This window comes from Alosa alosa, chromosome 3 (genome assembly GCF_017589495.1).
Source record: "Alosa alosa isolate M-15738 ecotype Scorff River chromosome 3, AALO_Geno_1.1, whole genome shotgun sequence".
In the NCBI taxonomy this organism is placed as follows: domain Eukaryota; kingdom Metazoa; phylum Chordata; class Actinopteri; order Clupeiformes; family Clupeidae; genus Alosa; species Alosa alosa.
This window is the reverse complement of record NC_063191.1, coordinates 4,702,681-4,721,724: the sequence shown is the minus strand read 5'-3', so window position 1 is coordinate 4,721,724 and position 19,044 is coordinate 4,702,681. Positions and strand designations below refer to the sequence as shown.

Genomic DNA, 19,044 nt, shown 5'->3' with positions numbered 1-19,044 from the left:
CTGAAACGAAATGCTGTTTTACATCTAACCAGTGGTGCAAATAACTGACATGTCCAAATGGGCCTTGTTGAAATGCGTCGCTAGACTATTCATACACATTTTAACGGGCCAAAGTTGAAGAGCTGTTGTCCGTTATTGTTCGTGCAAATATAGGCTGATTCATGTTCCCTTGCATTGTGTAACTGAGGTCCATGGCTTGTCTGGCTTTCACCAGACCAAGCTCAATCTTTTAAGAAATCAAAAAATAAATAGCGGGCAGATTCACCCAGCCTAGTCCATAGGCGCCCGATATTGTTTAATTTTCCGATTGAGATATCCACGCTCTGGCTATTCTAAATGCAAAAATGCATCAGGGAGTTATAACAAAATTTTAACTAACAAACTAGATCCTAATAGAAAGCTGTTAGCTTCCCTAAGCTACAGGTAGGCCTATTTACAACATAAATTGTCAATAGGCTATGCTGGCGACACAAATAAAATCTCCTTGGGAAACCAATGGCTTACGCCTTACAGTATCAAGCGGACTTAAACTGCCATATCGTGGTGAAAAGTTGTAATAAAATTCACGCAGCTCCATGAGTCAAGGAAAGCGCGAATGAAGTAGCCACTTCTAAATGGGACCCACTACACAGTAGCTTAAGGTGTGTTGCTAAAGCAGCCATAATGAAATGAAGTTGTCATTGTTTGGATACTTCACACACACGTCCTTTTTAATCTCACAGACTACAACTACCAAGCTGGAATCAAAGCACATCGATTCCCCTCTCACACCCTGCACGCACTTAAAACAAATAAACAGGCGTCTCAGTCTCACGCATGTATAGGCAAAACTGTATCAGACCCGGTTAACGTTGGTAAAATCTTCCATTGCACAGAATGATTTTTTGTAGCACGTGCAACAAATGACAGTCGAAAGATACAATTACAGTACTGCTATCAATTTGCTTGGTATAACCGCATTTATAGTTTTCTACAAATGCAATCAAATTGGCCTCCATCACTCAACCAATGCTAACGGTAACATTATTGTACCTAGGTCCTTATTGATATTATAAGATTAACGTACCTGCAGTAAAAACCAAGCATGTCCGATAAACATTCTCAGATTTATTTCGGCTTCAAGAAGAAATGGGAATTACATTGAATATTTGGCTTTCTTTTAATCCTACTGAATTTGTAATTATGTATCGGCCGTTCTAATACCGATAGTATGTGCGTGCCTGTGTGTGTGTGCATGTGTATATGTGTGCACCGCCATCTACAGGCCAATGAGTGTAGAGTCACTAAATGTACACACATTTTTTTAGACCCCCCATGGATGAAATTCTACGAAACTTGGCATACCCCCAGAGAATGCCAGGTCAATCATACACATACAATTTGAAGATAGGGGCGATTAAAGCAGAATGATATTGCATTTTCATTTTTTACCGGGGGGGTGCAAATCACAAATGAGTGATTATGGGCCAGGTTGATGTGGGCCCTTGAGACCAACATACCATAAAACATTCTTCATCCTCAGTGCCACGGTTCAGGTAGTAATTTAGGAAAAACTGCTTTTTTTGCGGTTCGGGGGGCCCAGCACGGGGGGAGGGGCCCGGGATCAAAACAAATTTTTTCCGTAAAAGTCTAGTGGGGCTACATACCCACCAAATTTCATGTGCACCTGTGTTTCGGTGTCCCGGGTATTGTTGACAAAAAATTCAGGAAGTAGATGATGGGGAAAAAAAAAAAAAAAAAAACTTTGACAATCATTATATATAATTACCACAACAGGTGAGCAACAGCGTCTGGTCTATCACGTCATCTGAGCACGCTTAGATTAGGCTTATGTTTGAAACAAAAACGCTGTGGCTAGAAGGAGACATGGCTTTTAAGACCCCATATGGAAAATGCATATTATATAATGAGGTTTTATCACTGAAATAGATTATTTCTGAAAACTTTGGCCAAAGTTGAGATGTGGGAAAACTCGTGCTTTCACTTTCATCAAGGGAAAACATTGCTGTTGCATTGTGATATGTTCCCTCATTCATTTGAAAGCTCTGAATGACCACCTGTTCGAGGGATTTGCGACAGCCTTTCCCAGGAGTTATTGACGGCACTAACCTTTACAAAAGACCAGAAAACAATGTTAAGGCATTTGTGGAGAAGAAGGATGCAGTGTTTCCCACAGAATTTAATTCTATTTGTGGTGGTAGGTTTGCAGAATTAACTTGAATGTAACAGTTTTTCGCAAATTAGCACATCATGGTTATGATGCTAACCAGATTTAAGCACAATTTAGTACAACCTGGAAAATCATTGTTTGGTGGTCAATGTTGATATTGTGGTGGGCTGCCACAAATAAGTCAATGTATGGGAAACACTGGGATGGTTCGTGTGTTTTCTTCCTACACCTCACGGTAAGCTATTTCGTTGCACAGATGCATTCCCCCGTGATCGGTTGAAACACGCCCCATAATTACGCCCCAATGGAGCAGTATCAGACTCATATTCTGACTAGAATTTAGTATGACTACATATGACTATATGGACTTTTTACTGTTGTAGATTTTCATAGATTATATTTTTGGTACAAAATTGAATGGAGTTCATGTGACACCACAATTGTCTATTTGGGTGTCATCCAAAATCAGAGAGCAAACCTGAGGAGGCCAAATGCACCATTCACTCCCAATAAAACAATTCATGACATCAGACCAGTGTGAGATGAGAATCTCTCATGAAACAATTTATTGTCATTGATTCATACATAATATTTAAGCCCATTTAAACAGCTTTTCATTTGTTCTACTCAGCTAAAACGTGTACCATGCGGCTTGACGGTTTTAGGGATGTCAGTTATTTAACAGATTAAGTAAACAGAAGGATGCCCACATTAATCCAGCTTCAGACAATGTTTGGAATATTAAAGCTAATTCATTATAATTTTAGAAAACAGCATGTTAATGATTTGCAATATTGGGAGTATGCAGGTCATGTCATCTTCAGATCCCATTTAAATTATTCAACGTTATGAAACCTTCAGCAATCATAATCTCTGACCTTTGTGACAGCATGAACAAGTCATTTTTGACCTGCTGTCACTGTAATTGTCACTGCTAAGACCCGTACAGTAGAATTCATACTGAAGTACGGAAACACTCTCTCAGTGAAAGTGTGTGTGAGAGTGTGCAGGTGTCTGTTATTATCAGGGTTAGAGAATGACAGCTCTCCTCTGTCCCAGTCCAGCTGCACTCTGATCCTCTGGAGTTTCTGCTGTACTGTGAAGGGAGTGGAGCGCTGTGGTGGAGCACGTGCTGCATATGCACCCCTCTTATACCCCACACACCAGTGTCCACTCCTGGAGGTGTAGTCTCCCTTCCTCTGGGCCGACTCTGTAATCACACCCACATGCCACACTGTGTTCTCCCCAAACTCCACATCCCAGCAGTGAGTCCCTGAGTTAAAGCCCTCAGAGCCCAAGACACTGGCATACATATCAAATCTCTCTGGGTTATCAGGAAGTTGCTGGTCCTCATCACCCAATCTCACACTGGTCAGATCATCAGACAGGATGAGTCGTGGGTGTGCAGTGTTGGGATCCAGAGTGACAGGAGCTGGAGAGAGGAAGAACACACACATGAGCTGAACACTGAGGGCCAGATGTACGTACATTTGCGAACGTAGCGTTATCAGTAGTGGTGTCAACAATAATCGATTCGGCGATGCATTGCAATGCGGGACATGCACGATTCAGCATTGATGCGGCAACGTGCCATAATCGATTATGTCACTGTTTATTTTCTGGCTTGAGTGGACAATAAAGTTGTGAAGTTTCAATTACTTCTGGGGGCATTTCCGGAGCAACGTTGTAATGACATGCGCAGCCTGTAGCTACATGCTAAACGGCAGCACTAGCTAGCATAACAACAACACTAAAGAATCAAGATGACGGAGGGAGATGACCGCGATAGACGGGTAATTAAAAACGTACCCAAAGCTTGGAAAGCGAACATCTGGGCATCTCGGATTCTACGAAGTTACAGTTTTTTTCAGCCGCTAACAAGCGTTTGTCTAATCAGTTGTCACATTTTCATAACTCTAAACACAATTAGAACAGCATCGGTCTTTTGTGGCCATACCATTCACACATTTCATGTCGTTTTCACACAATATGCAGTCAGTGAACACATTTCAGCAATGCTTACATTTTCTTAACAGACAAGCTATACCTCCCAACAAAACTATAGATTGTTTTTGTAGTATTTACGAATGTTAACACACAACATCCCACAATAGCAAACACAATATTCCAAACCTTAGATACACTATCAAAACCTCTGCTTCTGCTCTGCTTCTGCTACCAAATGGTTTTATCTCAGGTGCATCGCCTTGGATAATATCAGATGCAATGTTGATGAAAACATGTGGCCTAACTTTGAAGATCGCAGAGATTAGATACAGTAATTTTGTGCTTTTATCTGGGCTTTTTGCTGTTGTTTTTTGTTCAGAATGCTCTTGTGTGTTTCATGGATATTTTGTTCACTGTAAGCAATACTGTAAAAATTGTTCTGTTCTATCATACTGTAAACAGTATTTCTACTGTACCTCCTGTAGTAAACAGTAAAGGAAAAAAACTGATTTGCTTTTTACTGGAATGCTTTTGAATGTGAACATTATGTGGACATACAGTTCCCAACCAAGAAATTTAGGTTAAAAACTGTGGATAGAACATGTTTTGCATGCAAATACCTCTAAAACATTAAAGTCTATGCAGTTTTTGTAATGTCAACAATAGTCAGTATTTTGAAACCTGGTGTACTTTGATTGACTGCATGTACCTTGTGAAGAGAAAACAAGTGTTATTCTTTGACAGAATAATTTCATTTTGAGTCAGATTTCCAGTGTTTTGGTAAAGGGAGTGTGTGCAGAGAAATATGTTTTCTGTTTTGAAATGAAGAGTTAGTATATATTTAACAAAATGTGTTTTTGAGAAGAAAATGATCCATTTGGCCAATTGTGTTTTGTAGGTGTGAGTCTGTGTTAAGAGTTTAGAAAAAGTATCTGAAGTATGGGTAAGCGCTTGTTAGCGATTGAAAAAAACTGTAATGGGAAACTAGACAAGACGTAGGCTACGCGGTGTGTAAAACCTGCCACAGTTGCCTGCCTGAGTTGGCCGTGATGCCCCTTTGAAAATCAGGTTTACAGGCCACTGTGGCCTTGGTGCCCCCTTCTTTCAATATTCTGTTTTGCGTCGACTAATAATGATTTTTATTTAGCCAATGGCCTGTCAAAATAATCTTAGCATTTAAAGCGCAAATTAATTTAGTCTTTTACGCAGTGGAGAAAGTGACAGCGCACGGCAAGAAAGAAAGTGCATCCAAATTCACCCATTCTTCTCAGTTGAACTACTCGTGAACGAGCCTACTCATCACACAGACATCACAAGTAGCCTATAACATCACACAAAAGAGCTTTTTCTCAGCTTTTAAACAATATTAGCCGTTAATTGCTGAGGTGAACGGTTCGCGAGAATTGCTGAGGTGAACGGTTCGCGAGAAAAGTAAATAATATAATTAAATTTTATCGTAAATTCTATTGAAGGTTCTACACCCATCTCCCTACCCATTCATCTCGGTGGAATACTTCACAAACCATTCCTTCAACACATAACAAACCATATATTATTGGGGGCAGCCGTGGCCTACTGGTTAGCGCTTCAGTCCCTTCACTAATTCACGGATTGGGATAAATGCAGAGACCAAATTTCCCTCATGGGATCAAAAGAGTATATATACTTATACTTATACTTATATCAGAATAAACAGCTGACCTTACCGAACAGAAAGGTGTAAAGCAGTCCCCTGTACAGTTAGCCGTTCCAGAGTAATCCAGTTTTGAATTTTCAGCAAATTTCAACATGCATGGATGTCTCCAAATTTGGGCTTTAAGTTTTACAATGTGTTTAAATTATTACACTTATTAAAATGCCATATCCAATACCCTGTACCATTCAATTTTATTTTATTTATTGATATTTATGTCAAAGATACAGGAGAGTGATAATACACACATAGCAGCCAATAAAATCTGTTGTTCAATATCTGACTGCTTGTATTGCCTCATGACCTCAAAATTTGCCTTGTTGTGTGCAGTAGAATTTTGATGCATCGCAATGCATCGTAGAATCGAATTGAATCGAATCGTTACCTGGTGAATCGTAATCGAATCGAATTGTGAGGGCAGTGCCAATGCACACAAACCGCAGATTGCGAACGCTGTCAGACCCAAGTTTCCGTCGTATTTATCAAACTAGTGTAAACTGCTCCTTTCTCTGCCCATAAACGCAATTTACGAAGCAATTTACCAGTTTTTGTGGTGAAAGTATTTGCACTACCAAAAGCAACCTCAACTTTTGTTGGCTTTTCGAATGTCTTACTTTCACTTTCACGTCATTCACTTAAACTTTTCTACTTGCTAGATTTGACCAATCTTCCATAGCCTACGTGCACAAGTAGTTTGAGTAGAACTACTGATCTTCATTATCTCCCTGCTTGTTTACATCTTATCATGTATGGTATTATTTCATGATCGCTAAACGTTTGATTCTTTTTAATGCTGTCATCAGTTAACTTCATTCAACTGGGCGCTTTGTATGTAGGCTTACCATTCAGTTGTGGACGTTAAGTAAAATTGCGTTTATGGGCGGAGAAAGGCAGAGAAAGGCGCAGTTTACACTAAGGATTGAACGATTGATAAATACGACGGAAACATGGGTCTGACAGCGTTCGCAATCTGCGGTGTGTCCATGACGCTGATAACACTACGTTCACAAGTGTACGTACATCTGGCCCTCAGTGTCAGAGTCAATAAAATGAGCCCTTCAACGAAATTGACAAGCAGCTGTAAGTAGGCTAAGCATGCTAAATTCGACATCCAAACAGTATTCTGACGTTAGCTTTGAGATACTGCTTGATTGCATAAGGGACTGTTCGTTATTTATAAAAGGGGCCACCGGAGGGATTTTGAGCGCTTCAATCAAAAGTTATATGACCCTCCCCTGCTTGCAAGAAAATATTCAACGACCCTCCAGCAGAACTTTCAAAAAAGACATGACCCTCCCGGCCAACTGTCGATGTCTTTCGCCCACGCTCTTAAGCGCTATAAAAACACATTGACTTAGGCTACCGTTATAAAATCAACCTCTGCTTTCTGATCTTACACATCACACTTCACCAAGATGGTGGCCATTTCACTAGATTTACTCACTAACATTGTTGTGGAAACACAATAAGCATGGAAACTAAATACACACTTCCTGCAACTGCATACTTGAAATAAGTAACTCCTCTAGTATTCACATGGGTAATAACAAATTCAACACATGAACTGGTTGCTATGGACTCGTCTCTAGGCTTTCTCAGTCATTGTAAAGCTGCCGAAGCTGAACATTATCCAAAACTCCATTTCTCAGACAAGCGTCAATTTGGGAGCTTGCATGCTACCACTCCTTCCTTCTCAAATGACTTGAAAAGGGTGTTTGCACAATTTCACAAATAATCACAGGGACCAAAAAATACCTAACGTGCCAACTTTTCCGGGTTTATCCCACTGTCTTGCCGTTATAATATTTTTCCGTAGAATATCCCATAGTACTGTAGTCTAATACTCTCATAACATTAGTCCTGCCATCTGGCCTGTCTCTGTGTTGTCCTGTTGTTACCCCCTTGCCCTTCCAGTGAAACAGATGTATTCAAATCATCATTTTGCTTGTTTGAATGCGAACTTAGAGTGATGTAACCTATTTAAGTTAACGACGTGGTTGTGCTGAGAGCACGATTCATTGGCGCTTGCAGTGTTCGGCCGTATGTCTACGTGCGCACCTGCCTATCAGGCTATAATCAGCTACGAGTAGACAAAGAATTTCCCCTGTTTGTATATTCACTCTAAGTTGGCCTACCATAACTTACCAACTATACACTGTAGACTATAAACTGGCTATTTATATGAAATAACCAAATGTATTTGTTCAACTTTATGAAGCAGAATTACGCACTGCTACTTGGAATATAACACATTTTTGTTTGCGCAGAAGAGAGAATGACAGCGATTAACAAATTGCACTTGTTGCTTGTTACCAATACTATATATTTTTTTGCAAACAACAAAAACAGAAAGGATGGAGACAGCAAAGCTAGAGAATGGGCAGGAACAATTGGTAGAAATGCTTGTCAAAAAGTTGGATGTATGGATGAATGAAGCACAAGTATGCTTTATGTTAAGCATGCACACTGTTTAGGCTACACGGTAAACTACAAGTAAACCAAAGTTAAATTTAGCTTTTTTAGGGCTGGATAAAGTTGACCAAATGGATATAGGCTGTTAGGCGTGAATAAAGTAAGCTACTTTGTTGCTCCAACCCTTCCAACGTTAATGGGGATGAATGTTGACATTTTCCATATTTTGCGTGAGAAACCCGGGAAATCTCCCTTATTTTCATTGTTCAATGTTGACAGCTATGGAACGAAAGAGAACGTTATATGGCGACAGAAATAAACAGAAATAAACAAAGAATAAAAAGACATGACCCTCCCCTATTTTCCTCCGGTGGCCCCTTCAATAAATAACAAACAGTCCCTAACTTAACTTAGTTTAGTCTCCTAAATGTAGTTTATATACTATGTTGTGATAAGATCTTAGCAGAGTTAACTTCAATGGAGCAGTTTTGAACAAATTTGCGCAGCATGGGCACGATGCTAAGCGGATTTAATAAAAATTTAGCCAGACGTCTTCTATGCAATGCTTCTATGTGGCAACAACAATCCTTCAACAATTGTGAATATTTAGTGAAATGCACATGCAGAGGAGGCGCAGCGGGCTACGAGAGAGAGCGGTGTGGGGCAAGGAAAGGCTGCGTGCGTAAAAAGCGCAATGCAAAGATTTGATCTTATATTTAATTTAATTAAAATTAAATTAAACATAGAATATTAATGTGTGGCGGCCGGTTTTGATTTCGTAGCACACTACACATGCACACACACATGCATGCACACACACACGACACGCACACAAACACATGAACACACACACACACACACACACACATGCACCCACACATACAAACACACCTACATACACTAACACACGGACACACACACACACACTCACACACAAAAAAACACACACAAAACACATTATACACAAAAACAACCACACACTCTGCACACACTCAATTACACACTGCAAAAACTGCTTATCTAACAAAATCTAACCAAGTGTTATTAATCTTATATCAAGATAAAAAAAACTAGTTGGTGTTGTTTTCAGTATAAAGAGACTTACCTAGCGCTTTCTTGTGAAATCATTTGACTTAATTAAAAAAAGAAAAATGACTTATTTTAAGACATCTCATCTTGAAAACAAGCAAATTTGTCTGCCAGTGTGTTAAGCAAATTTGTCCTAAAAACAAGCAAATTTGTCTGCCAGTGTGTTGAGCAAATTTGTCTTGATAAGACTCCTTAAAATAAGTGAAAGTCTTCTTAAATTAAGTCCAAATGAGGGCGCTAGGTAAGTCTTTCCATACTAAAAACAATACCAAATAGATTTTCTAATCTTAATATAAGATCAATAACACTTGGTTAGAATTCATTTTTTGCAGTGCAAACACACAAAAAAGCAACAAAGTAGGAAATTAACACAATTTGACAAGCGTGACTTATTTTCTGGAAAAAAATGTGCTGGACTGGACGGTGGTCATATTTTGTACCGCTCTGCGGTACATCTAGTTAATCATATCATATCTAGCATTGTTATGGTATTGAGTTCCGTATAAAGAGACTTACACAGCTTACATTACAATTTGACTTCATTTAAGAAGAGTTTGACTAATATTAAGATGTCCTAAAAATAAGCAAATTTGGCTGCCAGTGCATTGAAAAATTTGTCTTGATAAGTCAAACTTCTTGAATTTAGCCAAAAAGATCTTTCGACTGAGCACTAGTTAAGTCTCTTCATAATTAAAACAATAGCAGATAGATTTTTTGATCTTAATATCAGATTAATTGGTCAGATTTAATTTTTCTTGCAGTATATGAACACTCATTCCTCATATCTGTCTTTATCACTGTGTCCATCATTTCATCACACTGTCTACAACCCGTCCTTTTCCTTGGAGATTGGATGCAGTGTTTAGGTTTCAGCTAGCATCTATTTTAATGCCACTCTGTTAAAAACTGATACTCTGTGTGTGTGTGTGTGTGTGTGTGTGTGTGTGTGTGTGTGTTACTGTTACTGAATGTTACTGAACAGTTTCCTCGTCTGCCATCGAACTGTGGGGGTAATATTGTTCGGTTAGATAATATACCGTATACCGTTGCATCCCTAGTGTTTGTGTGTGTGTGTGTGTGTGCGTGTGTGTGTGTGTGTGTGTGTGTGTGTGAGACGTTACTGAACAGTTTCCTCGTCTGCCATCGAACCGTGGGGGTAATATTGTTCGGTTAGATAATATACCGTATACCGTAGCATCCCTAGTGTTTGTGTGTGTGTGTGTGTGTGTGTGTGTGTGTGTGTGTTTGACAGTGTGTGTATGTCTGGGTATGTGTCCACTTTTACTCACTGTATTGAACAATCTCCTGCATCTTCTCCCAGACTCTGAACTTCAGGTTGCCCAGGTGCTTTGCCACATTGATCAGAGCTCCTGAAACCCTCTCTGGATCCTGCAGTGTGCACTGGGCTCTGGAATAACATTCAGGAGTCAGTGCTGCTGTGGGTTTGGGTTCAGAACCACAGAGAAGAGAGAGAGACAGGAGGCAGATCACTCACCTTTCCACTGTGCTCTTGTAGCTCTGTGAAATAACAAAGGAGAAAATGTGTGTTTAAAATGTTTTGATTAATTATTTTCATCTTCATAAGCCCTTAATTAGTAGTGGACTCCCACCCACACACCCACACACATACACACACACACACACACACACACACACACACACACACACAGAGTGAGTGAGAGAGAGAGATAGAAGAGAGAGAGAGAGAGAGAGAGAGAGAGCGGACATGCGCACACATACACATACATATGCATGCATGCATACACCAATATATGCACACAAAAACATGCACAGAAGCATTCACACACACACACACACACACACACACACACACACACACACACACACACAGTCTGGTTCCACTTGGTGGTCTCAGCTGGTCAAATGAACAGAATATACCCAGAGGTTTGACCATTAAAACCAGTAATCAAAACTTAATATCAAAGGACCCTCAAGACACAAAGACCGGATGGCTCTGACCTGCAGGAATGTGACGTCATCAGCTCCCATCTGCTCTTCTATGGCCCTTGATTGTGTCTGAAAGAGATGAGATCTCTCTGCTCATCTTCTCAATCTTCTCCTTCATCATCTGGCTCTTCTGCTCCTCTTCCTCCCTCAGTGCAGCTATCCTGGCTGCCTCTTCATCTCGTAGAAACTGGTGAAGCTTCTCAAACTCCTCCTTGATCTGCTTCTCTGTGTGCTGGGTCTGAGTCTGGAATAAGATCATCAAGAAGGTCAAGGTCTTCTTGTCCCCCTAGAATATGCTGTGGATTAGGTGTTGCTGTTATGAGTGTTTCAAATAAAGCATTACTTTCACCTTAATGTGTTCAGCTGTTTTATCGCAGGTGACTTTTGCATTTGCAAAAGCCTTCAGCTTCTCGTTTAAGGGATCTAGTTTGATTTTGAGCTTCATCTGGAACACAGAAGGAAGGGGGTGGAAAGGTCTTTACCAACAATCACCACAATCAGGCTGTATTTTCTTCAGTATCGCTATGACAACAGGCTTTTACTGGCATGTTTCTCAAATGTAACATTTCAATGAGCAGGTGAGTAAAATAACATGGATAACCACCACTAAAACAACAAACAAATTCAGCTCAGGATGTTTCTCAATACATTTGGAAGATCTTCATGAGGCAGAAAAGGGTTTAAAGGTGTCATGTGTAAGAATTGAGGTAAAAATATCCCAAAAAAATGAGCTACACGCATCAAAAGAATGAGAAGAAATAAGGGTGATGATGTAATTAAAAAAATGACAAGGTATAGTGCTGCAGAGATATCAACCTGAATTAGCATGCTAAATTACTAGCCACAGCCCGACAGGTGTATACTCTTGGTTCAAGTAGGCCCACAAGCCGTGCGAGTTATTCGTGTATTGCAGTTTGGCTGGCGGTTATGTTGCCTGCATACCGCCTCCCATGGCAGAAACTGGTATTATGACATCTGTCGGGCTGTGGCTAGTAATTTAGCATGCTAATACCTCAATTCTTACACCTTTAAAGGAAAGTGCTGCCACCTAGTGATGAATTACAGTAACCGCAGCAACCACTGGCATTTTGAATTCTGTGATTAGTAAATAATTATATCCGCCGCGCAGCGAAGCGGTTTAGTCAGATTTTTTTTTTATTTCTTTTTAGCATGGCCAATTTTCTGTCAAAGATTCCCGGGACACTGAAAGACCAGGGTACACGAAACTTGGTGGGCATGTAGCCCCACATGGATACCATGGGACCATCGTTTTTCATTTTGATCTGTAGCCCTCCCGCTGGACTGGACCCCCGGAAAGGAGAGTTGGGCAGACATAGTTTTCTGTGAATATCTTGAGAACCATAGGGTTTAGGAGGACCACCTTATTCGTATGTTGATCTTAAGGGGTCATGTCAACCCATTCCATAACCACTTATTTCATGAATAGCGCAACCTAGTTAAAAATTAAAAGGCAAAAAATTAGGTGTTTTAATCACAATATCTCTGGCTGACTTGAGGATGACCAATTTTTTGCGTATGTTTACCTCCAGGGGTCATGTTAACCCATTCCATATGCACACATGTGCATAAACAGGTACACACGCACACACATACATTCACAGTAATTATACGTATGACACATACTCACACAGTAGACATATGTACGCATGCATGCACATGCACACACACAGGCACATACACAGGCACAAGCACATGCACGCACACAAAAAAAAACACACACACACACCCACCCACCCACACACACATAAATATAAACATGTACATGCACACAATTCAAGAATTTCTCAGAATTATGAACAGGCAAGATGGGGGTGGGGTTGTATAAAATGTATTTTACATGTGAAATCTATGAACTAATCATGTTTTGGTACTTGTTGTCTAGCAGATACCAGTGAGAATTGAGTGTGCATAATGCAATTCAGTAAGACAGTTAGTGCTCAGTTCTTCAAGATTACGTCAGCTGCTGAGGGTTCCTCTTATAGGGTTAATCATATATGAGGGTTCCTCTTATAGAGTTAATCATATGCCTTTCAGCGTGACTTTTTTGTGGAAAAAAATTGATATTGTTCATCATCCAAATCAAAATATATTTCAGTTGTTATACTCAGACTTACCTTTCGGTCAGCTGCTGCTTCATCAACAGGACTGCACCAGTGACTCCTGTAGAGTTTTGAGTCTCGACACGAGTAACACACAAGCTGCTGATCATTATGACAGAACAGCCTGAGTGGGTCGCCATGGAGACTACAGAGTGCTCCTCTCTGACTTGTAAGTGACTCTCTCTCCTGTAAATACCTCTCACACAAGTTTCTTAATGCCAGGTTGAGTGGAGGTTCCTCCTTTGATGACTTCCTGCAGACTGGACATTCTCTGGATGGTTTTGTGTTCCAGAACCGCTGCAGGCAGGCCTTACAGAAGCTGTGAGAGCAGGTCAGGAGCACAGGGTCCTTGTAGATCTCAGTGCACACAGGACAAGATAGATCCTCCTCCAGCCTTGAAGCCATTTTCTATACAGCAACTTTACTTTCACTTTCACAAGATTAAAAAAAGGCAGTTTCTCAATTCTGTCTTTTAACTTAATGTTACTAACATGTCAACCTCTTCCCAAAAACAACCATGTCTAGTTTGATTGTTTATCTAATTTAATTCCCACCTGCTGGTGTTGTTCAGTAGAGGTGTAGCAGAGAGCAGAGCAGCCGTCTGTCACCGAGCTTCACTTCCTGAGTCAGATGGAGGGGTCTGGAGGAGCTGCAAGCTGATTGGTCAATGTCACATTCCTTCACAAGAACCAGTTGTTCAGTATAAGTATAAGTATATATACTCTTTTGATCCCATGAGGGAAATTTGGTCTCTGCATTTATCCCAATCCGTGAATTAGTGAAACACACTCAGCACACAGTGAACACACAGTGAGGTGAAGCACACACACGGTAACACTTTACTTGACGGGTGAGTTCATAACACATTCATAGCAGCTGTCATAAACTGCACATAAAACATTTATGACTGTTTCATAAGACATGACTCAACATTCATATGTGAGGACCTAGAGGGAGCTCTGCTCCTGTACCTCTGAGTTTTAACCACTTGAGCTCTCCCATCGCTAGTTGGCACATCGATTTGGTGTGATGTACAGTACGCCCTAAAAGCAGTGCAGGTCAGCCTGGCCAAGTTGGCAGCCCTGAGGTCCACACATCTTGATGAACTGTACTGTGCACCAACCTGACCAAGTTGTAGGCTTTGTGTGTGCAATGCCAGTTAGTCTTAAAATGATGTACAGACACTCAAGGACATTCATTGACAGACCTCCATTTACCATAATCCTATATGTTTGGTTCCAAACGCTACATCTCCATTTTAAAAAACGCATTAATTAAAAAGTCATTTATTATGTATTTCAGGTGATATAAATAACAGCAGTGGAGTATAAGTACTTAAATGTTAACTTGTGATATCAAATGGTATGTGTTGTGAATGGTGGATGTTGAAGTGATGCCCATGTAAGCCATGATGCTACGTAGGACTTTTTACTGTTGGTAGTTTTTCATAGATTGTATTTTTGGTGCAAAACTTTGATGTACAAAATTGAATGCAGGGTTCATGTGACGCCACACCTGTATATTTGGGTGTCATCCAAAATCAGAGAGCGAACCTGAGGAGGCCAAACGCCCCATTCACTCCCAATAAAACCATTCATGACATCAGACCAGTGTGAGATGATATTTTCTATCATGAAACAATTTATTGTCTTAATATTTAAGCCTATTTAAACAGCTTTTAATTAATTCTTCTCAGCTAAAACGCGTACCGGGCGGCTTGACGGTTTTAGGGATGTCAGTTATTTAACAGATTAAGTAAACAGAAGGATGCCCACATTAATCCAGCTTCAGACAATGATTGAAAAATTAAAGCTAATTAATTATAATTTTAGAAAACAGCCTGTTAATGATTTGCAATATTGGGAGTATGCAGGTCATGTCATCTTCAGATCCCATGTAAATTATTCAACGTTATGAAACATTCAGCAATGATAATCTCTGACCTTTGTGACAGCATGAACAAGTCATTTTTGACTTGTTGTCACTGTAATTGTCACTCTTAAGACCCGTACAGTAGAATTCATACTGAAGTACGGAAACACTCTCTCAGTGAAAGTGTGTGTGAAAGTGTGCAGGTGTGTGTTATTATCAGGGTCAGAGAATGACAGCTCTCCTCTGTCCCAGTCCAGCTGCATTCTGATCCTCTGGAGTTTCTGCTGCACTGTGAGAATAGTGGGGGCATGAGGAGAAGCACATGCTGCATATCCAGCACCAGTATACCCCACATACCACTGTCCACCCATGGAGCTGTAGCTTCCCTTCCTCTGGAGAGACTCTGCCATCACACCCACACTCCACGCTGTGTTCTCTCCAACCTCCACATCCCAGCAGTGAGTCCCTGAGTTAAAGCCCTCAGAGCCCAGGACACTGGCATACTTATCAAATCTCTCTGGGTTATCAGGAAGCTGTTGTCTCTCACCACCATGTCTCACACTGGTCAGATCATCAGACAGGATGAGAGAGTCAGCTGCAGTGTTGGGATCCAGAGTCACAGGAGCTGCAGAGAGAAAGAACACACACATGAGCTGAACACTGAGTGATGTGTGATGAGGATGTGAATGATGGTCATTATCAATAGGGCTGAGTGATGTGTGATGAGGATGTGAATGATGGTCATTATCAATAGGGCTGAGTGATGTGTGATGAGGATGTGAATGATGTTCGTTATTAATAGTGGTGTTACCAAGTGTAATGTGTGTGTGTGTGTGTGTGTGTGTCTCTCTCTCTCTCTCTCTCTGTGTGTGTGTGTGTGTCTCTCTGTGTGTGTGTGTGTGTGTGTGTGTGTGTGTGTGTGTGTGTGTGTGTGTGTGTGTGTGTGTGTGTGTGTGTGTGTGTGTGTGTGTCTCTCTCTCTGTGTGTCTCTCTCTCTGTGTGTGTGTGTGTGTGTTGTGTGTGTGTGTGTGTGTGTGTGTGTGTGTGTGTGTGTTAACTGCTTCAAATCTAACGAAGTGTTATTACTCATATCATATCTAGCACTGTTATGGTATTGATTTCAGTATAAAGAGACTTACATAGCGCTTTCTCGTAACATCATTTGACTTAATTTAAGAAAAGTTTGACTTATTTTAAGATGTCTGCTGAAAACAAGCAAATTTGTCCTAAAAATAAGCAAATTTGGCTGCCAGTGCGTTGAGCAAATTTGTCTTGATAAGTCAAACTTCTTGAATTTAGTCAAAAAGATCTTTCGACTGAGCACTAGGTAAGTCTCTTCATACTAAAAACAACACCAGATAGATTTTTTGATCTTAATATCAGATTAATTGGTGAGATTTAATTTCTTGCAGTGTATGCACACTCATTCCTCATATCTGTCTTTATCACTGTGTCCATCATTTCATCACACTGTCTACAACCCGTCCTTTTCCTTGGAGATTGGATGCAGTGTTTAGGTTTCAGGTAGCATCTATTTTCATGCCACTCTGTTAAAAACTGATACTGTGTGTGTGTGTGTGTCTGCGTCTGTGTGTGTGTGTGTGTGTTTGAGAGAGAAAGAGAGAGCATCTTCTCTTCATGTGTGTGTGTGTGTGTGTATGTATATACTGACGTTACTGAACAGTTTCCTTGTCTGCCATCGAACCGTGGGGGGAATATTGTTTGGTTAGATAATATACCGTTGCATCCCTAGTGTGTGTGTGTGTGTGTGCGTGTATGTGTGTGTGTCTCTGTGTGTCTGTGTGTGGCGATCATCTGCTCCTCGCCGCAGATGATCGTCACTGTGCTGTCCTCATGCTGCTTGACCTCAGTGCAGCGTTTGACACTATTGACCATACGATCCTTCTTGGTCGTCTCCAAAATGGGGTCGGTCTTAGAGGCACTGCTCTATCCTGGTTCACCTTCTACCTCGCCAACAGATCCTTTTCTGTTAACATCGCCAACTGTTTCTCCCCCTCAGCCCCCCTGTCCTGCGGGGTCCCACAAGGCTCCATTCTGGGCCCCATTTTGTTTTCTCTATATATGCTCCCCCTTGGTTTAATTATTTAGAAATACAATGTCTCCTTCCATAGCTACGCAGACGACACACAGCTTTATCTCCCTCTGAAACCAAACGACCAGTCCAAGATCGACAGTCTCACGTCCTGCCTTGCTGAAATTAAGTCCTGGATTGCACACAACTTTCTGCAACTTAATGAAAGCAAGTGTGAGATTGTCCTCTTTTGTCCCCCAAACTCACCCTCTCCACCCTCACTAGGCCCCATGCTAGGAATCTGGGTGTCATTTTTGACTCAGAGCTCCGGTTTGACAGGCAGATAAACGCAGTGGTGAAAGCCAGCTTTTTTCAACTCAGAAATATTGCAAAGATTAAGACCCTTCTCAACCCCCCAGATCTTGAAAGGGTAATTCATGCTCTCATCACATCACGACTAGATTACTGCAACTCCCTCTATACCGGCATCACTGAATCATCCCTGTCCCGCCTGCAGCTAGTCCTAAACACAGCCGCTAGACTGTTAACAGGCAAAAGTAAACGAGACCACATCACCCCTGTCCTAGCCTCCCTTCACTGGCTTCCGGTTCGTTACAGAATTGATTTTAAAGTCCTTCTTTTTACTTTCAAAGCCATTAATGGAAAAGCCCCCCATCTCAGACCTCCTCTCCCCCTACTCTAATGTTAAGTCCCTTAGATCGGCCACGCAGGGGTTACTGACGGAGCTGAAGGCCAATCTCAAGCACAGGGGCTACCGTGCCTTTGCTGTCGCAGCCCCCAAACTGTGGAACAGCATCCCTACCTCCATCAGATTCGCCCCTTCAGTTGACTCTTTTAAATCCCAGCTCAAAAAAAAAGTGTTTCCCCTTCATCCTGATTCAGCCCTGCTTGTACTGTCGTCTCTTTCGTGTATTTGTATGGTCTGCTTTATGATGTGTTTTTGTGTGGTCTGCTTTATGATGTGTATTTGTATGGTCTGCTTTATGATGTGTTTGTGTATGGCCTGCTTTATGATGTGTATTTGTATGGTCTGCTTTATGATGTGTATTTGTATGGTCTGCTTTATGATGTGTTTTTGTGTGGTCTGCTTTATGATGTGTGTGTGTATGGTCTGCTTTATGATGTGTTTTTGTATGGCCTGCCTCTGTCTTATTTGTTATATGTTTGCTTCCCACTGGTCTCTGTAAAGCACTTTGTTTGATGCAAGTCATGTTTAAACGTGCTATATAAATAAATCTGATTGATTGATTGATTGATTGATTGATTGATTGTATGTGTGTGTACTCACTGTATTGTATAATCTCCTGCATCTTCTCCCAGACTCTGAACTTCAGGTTGCCCAGGTGCTTTGCCACATTGATCAGAGCTCCTGAAACCCTCTCTGGATCCTGCAGTGTGCACTGGGCTCTGGAATAACATTCAGGAGTCAGTGCTGCTGTGGGTTTGGGTTCAGAACCACAGAGAAGAGAGAGAGACAGGAGGCAGATTACTCACCTTTTCTCTGTGCTCTTGTAGTTCTGTGAAATAACAAAGGAGAAAATGTGTGTTGAAGATGTTTTGTGTTTTGTTTGAAAATGTTTTGATGAAGTATTTTCATCTTCATAAGCCCTAAATTAGTAGTGGACTCACACACACACCCACACACACACCCACACACACACACCCACACACACACACCCACACACACACACACACACACACACACACACACACACACACA

At 41.0% G+C, this 19,044-nt stretch overlaps 1 protein-coding gene and 1 pseudogene across 1 annotated transcript in view; both read right to left on the bottom strand.

Annotated features, from left to right (window-relative positions):
* Positions 1-2,772: 2,772 nt before the first annotated feature.
* Positions 2,773-13,913, bottom strand: LOC125291707 (annotated as a pseudogene).
* A 1,099-nt stretch (positions 13,914-15,012) lies between these two features.
* The window catches only part of LOC125292265 (zinc-binding protein A33-like), a 4,944-nt gene continuing 912 nt past the window's right edge, over positions 15,013-19,044 (bottom strand). The window contains exons 3-5 of the mRNA XM_048239478.1: positions 18,819-18,932; positions 18,613-18,731; positions 15,013-15,896 (exon numbers count right to left, since the gene is read on the bottom strand). Of these exons, the coding sequence (XP_048095435.1) occupies positions 15,364-15,896; positions 18,613-18,731; positions 18,819-18,932 (766 nt within the window). The 3' untranslated portion in view covers positions 15,013-15,363. The remainder of the gene's footprint in view (positions 15,897-18,612; positions 18,732-18,818; positions 18,933-19,044) is intronic.